Below are 6,535 nucleotides of genomic sequence, written 5' to 3'. Positions count from 1 at the left end.
TAAGTAAACTATGTTTTTCCAGGATATAATCATAAAATCCCTGAACAAAGCTCGGTTTCCTGACTGTTCGTACACGCTTCCAGACGAGTTCATTACATAACCTGAAAACTACTTCCGCTCGGTGACGTCACAGTCAGCCGCYGCTACACCGCGGTGCTAGCCTGGGAAGAAGAACCCGTCGGGACTGATGGCTGCCGTCGTTCTTCGACTCTAAAACTCATCTTTTTCTTATTCGGTCGAGTAGTGCTATGTCTTCAGGAATGACGGGACAAACGCGGTAGGTTTTCATCTGCTTTTAGAAAGAATTCACTCTCTCCAGCGGCTCGTTAGCATGCTAAAAGCGACGAGCTAACGAGTTAGCATGCTAAAAGCAGACAGCTAACGCGTTAGCATACCGGGAGAGCYAAAGTAGCCAGCGCGATGATTTGACTGCTATTAAGTTTTACTTGTAGACATAACTTGGATTAAACATCTGTTTAGTTGGTTGTTGATTAAATGTTTTGCGTTATTAGAACACTGTTTAAATTTACAGTAGTTTTATTWGAACAAAAGCAGAATGGTAGTTTTAAAATCTTAGTTAGCTGATGCTAAGCTAACTAAGTCTGTTTTTAGCATAATGACGATTTTCTCGCTACAAACARCTCTAATGACACAGGTTACAGATCTTAAAACATCCTTATATGCAGGTTAAAATATGTAGCTGGTGTAAAGTTGTAATATTTTCTGTTTTGAGACGCACGTGTTAACCAGTGTTGTATAAAGTACCTCAAAGTGATACTTGAGTAAAAGTACAAGTATCTTATCAAAAAAAATACTTTGGTAAAAGTTAAAGTCTTCTCTAAAAATATTACTTGAGTAAAAGTCTTAAAGTATCTGATATTTTTTATACTTAAGTATCAAAAGTACATTTCTGACGCAAAATCTACTCAAGTATTAAAAGTAAAAGTACTGAGCATGTTCCGGAATTGCGCCGCTGAGGGTGGCAGCACGTTGGAGTAGCTCTGTTACTTTTATTGAGATTTTCTTTTCTTTTCAGGCGTTCATTCCTGCCTTTTTGCTGAAAAAGTAACTTTTTTTGGACGGCTGTTCATTTGTGTTTTGGGTGCTGTGCAGCTGGATTGGTTTTTGCCAATACCTTTTTTATACTTTGCTTTTTGTTATGATGCGTAACCATAGCAACAGGGTGGTTTACAACAGGGAGCGGCTGATAAATATTGCAAAATCTGAAATAATACATCAACTGAAGCCGCAAATCCCAGAGGAGTTGAAAAGGAGGCATCGTGGTTGCAGAGCTGGAGCAAAGAGGCGAGAGAGAAGGAGGAAGTTCAAACCATCACTTCCATCAATCCTAATGGGCAACGTGAGATCATTAGCTAACAAACTGGATGAACTTCAAGCCCTGACAAGGACTCAGCAAGAGTATAGGGAACGCAGTTTTATGTGTTTCACTGAGACATGGCTGCAGGATCATGTCCCTGATGCCAACATCTCTCTGCCAGGCTTCCAGATTACACGAGCAGACAGAGCTTTAAAGAGCAGCGGGAAAAAGAAAGGAGGTGGATTAGCAGTGCTTGTCAACACTGCACTACACTGCCAACATTTCAACAGTTTGTCAGCTGCTCTACCAGAGAAAACAAGACACCGGATTTGTTTAACACAAATGTTAAGGATTCTTATATCGCCAATGCAAGACCTCCTCTGGGTAATTCAGATCACAACCTTGTTTATCTCTGCTCAGAATATAAACCACTTGTTCAGAGACAACCTGTAACTACAAGGACTGTGAGAAAGTGGTCACAGGAAGCTGAAGAAGCCCTACAGGGATGTTTTGAAGCTACAGATTGGATTGTTCTTTGCCAGCCACATGGAGATGACATAAATGCCATGACTGAGTGTGACTGACTATATAAACTTCTGTGTGGACAACACCATCCCCAGCAGAACAGTGAGATGCTTCCCTAATAACAAACCCTGGATCACCAGTGAGCTAAAGGAACTGTTAAACAAGAAAAAAGAGCCTTTAGGGATCGAGACAGGGAGTTATTGAGGAGTRTACAGAAGCAGCTCAAAGTCAAGATCAGAGACAGCATGGAGGTTTATAGAAGGAAGCTGGAGCGTAAACTGAAAAGGAACAATATCAGAGATGTGTGGTCAGGGATGAAGAAGATCACAGGTTTCAAGCAAAAGGAGAATCGGATGGATGGAAGTCTGGACAGAGCAAATGAGCTGAACACATTCTTCAACAGGTTCAGCTCAGGAACAAGCTCATCTTCCTCCTCTCCTGCCCCCAGCCAAACAGACATCTCACCCTCCTTTGACCCACAGCTTTCCTGTCAAACCTCAGATGTTTTATCKTCAACCTCAGTCATGGACTTTTCTTCTACATCCACAAGYTTGTCTTCAACTAAATCAGGAGATGATGCTGCTTCCTTTCCCTCCCCCCTCCCACTTTTCTAATTTCCCTCTGGGATCAATAAAGYATTTTTGAATTGAATTGAGTTGAAGTGAACTGAGTAAAAGTGAGCAGTTAGATTTTCCAAAATGACATTTATTGGGAGGTGACTTTTCCAAAAAGTATATTTTCTAACAGCGTGCAGCTGTGATGGGTTGTGTACAAGCTAATAGTGTGTCAGAATGGTATATATTTATACTTCTCATCCAAACACAATTAAATTCACTCTATAGGAGACACAGTTTATCAGGAGAGGATTTTTTTAAGTAATAACAACTCGGAATAAAATAGGAGTAACGATTTTCTACTTCTTACATTTTTTAAAAAATGTASTGAGTAGAAAGTACAGATAATTGTGTAAAAATGTAATGAGTAAAAGTAAAAAGTATGCTAAAAAATAATTACTCAAGTAAAGTACAGATAACCAAATTTTCTACTTAAGTACAGTAACAAAGTTTTTGTACTTAGTTACTTTACAATTCTGTAATTAACAAGTTAAAAATGTTTCAGAGTCCATCTTTAATTTATTCCCATATTGTAACAATCGGTTTTATGGTTTTACCCAAATATTGAAGTATAAAACTGTCACAATCAGAAAATTTTAGTTTGCGTTAAGATTTTGTGGTTTCACAAATATTTCACATTGATTTAGAAATAGTTTTTAATGCATCTGTGCTATTGTGAAATCCCCGAACCTGCATTGTGTGTAAATTTGATGTTCTGTTTGTGTTTGTTTTTCCAGCTGCCTAACGAGCCGTTGGGACAAGCCAGCCCAACCTAAAGAGAGCGTAAATGTTCAGCAGCAGAAGAGCGTTGGAAATGCAGCTCTGCCCGTCTCTTTACCCGGTGTTGTCGGGTCTTCTGGGTCGAACAGCGCCGTCTCTCTCCCGCCAGGAAGGGAAGAGAAGCCGGTGCAGGGAGGAGTGGAGCTGGCGGCAGCGATGGCTGCTAAAATAAACGCCATGTTGATGGCAAAAGGAAAGCTATTGACTCCCCCGCCCTTACCTGCAAAGGTAAGATTTAGAAACAAGTGTGTCTGTTTTATGTCATACAGAGGAACTGACATTTTTCTTTATTGCTTCTCATCTTTTAGATGCCAACAAGCATCCCTGTGCCATCCACGGTGGAGGAAATGGTGGTGACAGAAGTTGACATAAACGATGTGCCGTTAAACAGCAGAGACCTTCTTACGAAAGGAAAAACACAAGAGGAGGTGAAACCAAACAGGCTGATACAGAATGGTGGCTGAGAAGCTGCAAATTACCCTTAAAAATAAATGAATAATTTGTCTTTTCTTTTTCCAGATCAGACTGTTTAGTGGAGCTGTGGTCTCRACTAAAGGTCATTACATGACAGATGCTGAAAAGGGAAAAGTAGGAGGGTATGTGACTAACTTGTTTTTCTTCATTTCCTAAAGATAAAGAAGGTTAGCTAACACATCACGGCAAATACTGAGTTTTTCAACAGTGTAAATAACTACAGTTTGTTGAATGAACAGTAATGTSTGCACCTGTTATGAGAAACTAGGATTAGGATTAAATACTAGATTATGGTTATGAGGAATGAAGCTGTTGTACATTCTGGTCCTAAAACCGTTTGGTTTTGTTGACAAAACATGAGTTTATAACTGGTACACACATCATGCGGGCTTGTTGTGTACCATTATTTAARCTGTGACCTTCCTGTTTGTGCGTCTTATTGCGAAACGTTTGTATTTTGGTAAAAACATTTACCACRAGAACACAAAACTGTTCAGTGGGAGGAGGAGCAGACGTACAGCTCCTGTGGGTAAAAGTTAAAAACCCTGGCAGCAAAATGACAGAAATATATCCTGAAAATAATTTAATGCAGTTATTTTTTGTACTTTGTTTTACTGTTGGACAAAAATCACGTTTGAAGTAAGTAACACACAAACTACGTTAGTTAATCTAGGGCCATATAAAATCWGTTTTATTTTTCMCCAAACTACGTTTWATTTTTMTAAATTCCACGTTTTCATTTCCACATTTCCATTCCACATTTTTATTGTAACCATATAGAGTTGGGCAAAATCGTATCATGTGCAAATAATCAGTCAGAAAAGCTTTAACTGATAATTTTTTGGCACTTGGTGATTAATACGATTAATGCCASCAGGCAGACTGACTGGAGATTTCTCTGGTCAGTTCGCTCGAAGCTCCTTTCTGCTTTAAATGTGACAAACATTAGAAAAAAAGTTCAGTAATTTATTTATCATAACTCCAGTTTTACTTGGTCTATAAACAGTTTAAAAATGAGGTATAGCCTGGAGTCTGTACGTTTGACACAATTTGGAACAGATTTTTGCGAAGAGAAAATCTYTCCCACTAGATTGATTTAAATTGGTCATGTGACTAAGATATGCAGGGGATTAATCGTTACCAGCTAAACGCCACAATTAATCATGTGTTTTTGCCAATATTACCCAACTCTATCTATCTATCTATTCATCTATCCATCCATCCATCCATCTCGATTTTGGGACATTTTAAATAGATTCTGACTCTTTGTAAATGAGAATCAGGATTGTGATGTAAAACGATGTTTTGGTGCACCCCCAGCCTCCATACAGCTGGTGACGCCTCAGCACACCCTCAGGGCACTGTGGGATTGCAGACGGTTTTTATCTTTTTACACCATGTAAATTTTAATGTAAACTTCCATAAACAGGTTGTTATATCTTTAAAATTAGTTTAAGCTGGTCTCCAACAATATTATCGTTTATCGCAATAATATCTGAGACGATGTATCGTCCAGTAAAATTAGTTATGGTGACAGGCCTAGAGAAGATAGTGGTTCAGTTGTAACCTGGAAGCAGTTCGATCACACTGAGTTTTTTACAGAGCTGATTTAAACCTTGGTGCCAACAGATTAAATGTTTCTGACCTTGTTTTAGACAAAGACCTCTGTACCTGCACGTTCAGGGGAAGACTCAGGAGCAGGTCAACAGTGAGTAAATCAAGCCAGTCCTGTTCAGTCAGCTTTTCTCAGCAGAGTTTCTGAACGTGTTGTTTTGTTCCGCCTCATCAGAGGCCGTGTTGAGGATAAAGGAGATCATCTCTGAAGACGTGATGAGAGCCTCAGCAGAGTCCGGGAGTCAGCAGGTCCCCATCATCCCCCCCCTCACCCTCTACCCTCAGCCCCCTCGGCCCGTCGTCCCCTCTCCGCGGACGCCCAGCGCGAACTCTGCGCCCGGTCCCGGTCACCGACCGGCCGCTCCTCACACGGGGGTAAGAAGCCTCACCTGAGTGGTGTTCAGCTTTAGACAGCGGAGGTTAAGAAAGTGAAGCTGATGAAGATCCTGTTGTCTTCACTGATACCCACCTCCAACAGAAACCAGCAGAGAGAACATTCAGGGTCTCCAGTCAAAGACCCTGGATGACTGCATCTGCTCACATTCAAATCAACTAACTGTGTTTTTCACCTTTACTTGAACATATTGATTAAAAACAAATGTTTTTGTTTTCGTAAAGAGTTTTGTGCACACTAAGATCTTTGTGGGTTTGGACCAAGCGCTGCCTTCATTCAACGTAAAGGAAAAGGTGGAGGGTCCATCAGGGACGTACCTGACTCACATCCAGACTGAGACCGGGGCTCGGATCTTCCTGAGAGGGAAAGGATCTGGTTACATAGAGCAGGCATCAAAACGGGAGTCTTTTGAGCCTCTTTACGTCTACATCAGGTGAGGATCAAAGGTCAGGTGTTTGGTGTAAACATGTTTTAACCTCTTGAGCCCCATGCCCCTGGTACCGAAGGCAAAACTGCATTTCTCTTTTTTTATTTTTATTTTTGTATATCTTAAATTCTGTTAACATCTTTAAGTTAAACCTAGACAGGTTTGGTATCAATAGAAAGCTAAGAATCTTGACTAAAAGTTCATGGAAACTATTTTATATTCACCAAACACAGTTCAAATGACAGGCAGTTGAATCAGAAAGTAAACAAACTGTACAAAATGGGATTGTTGCAAATCTGTAAATACTTTACAACTAATCTGTAAATACAACTAATCTGTAAATACATTACAACTAATCTGTAAATACATTACAACTAATCTGTAAATAC

The 6,535-nt window shown here is 39.9% G+C and overlaps 1 protein-coding gene across 1 annotated transcript in view; it reads left to right on the top strand.

Moving 5' to 3' along the window:
• The first annotated feature begins 127 nt into the window (after positions 1–127).
• Positions 128–6,535, top strand: part of LOC106533977 (UPF0469 protein KIAA0907 homolog) — an 11,874-nt gene continuing 5,466 nt past the window's right edge. Inside the window, exons 1-7 of the mRNA XM_014030465.1 lie at positions 128–277; positions 3,195–3,465; positions 3,546–3,665; positions 3,757–3,833; positions 5,367–5,419; positions 5,501–5,700; positions 5,944–6,152. Of these exons, the coding sequence (XP_013885919.1) occupies positions 249–277; positions 3,195–3,465; positions 3,546–3,665; positions 3,757–3,833; positions 5,367–5,419; positions 5,501–5,700; positions 5,944–6,152 (959 nt within the window). The 5' untranslated portion in view covers positions 128–248. The remainder of the gene's footprint in view (positions 278–3,194; positions 3,466–3,545; positions 3,666–3,756; positions 3,834–5,366; positions 5,420–5,500; positions 5,701–5,943; positions 6,153–6,535) is intronic.

Source organism: Austrofundulus limnaeus, unplaced genomic scaffold, assembly GCF_001266775.1.
Source record: "Austrofundulus limnaeus strain Quisiro unplaced genomic scaffold, Austrofundulus_limnaeus-1.0 Scaffold1066, whole genome shotgun sequence".
Classification (NCBI taxonomy): domain Eukaryota; kingdom Metazoa; phylum Chordata; class Actinopteri; order Cyprinodontiformes; family Rivulidae; genus Austrofundulus; species Austrofundulus limnaeus.
The sequence above is the reverse complement of the archived record's forward strand: the minus strand, read 5'-3'. Positions and strand labels throughout refer to the sequence as shown.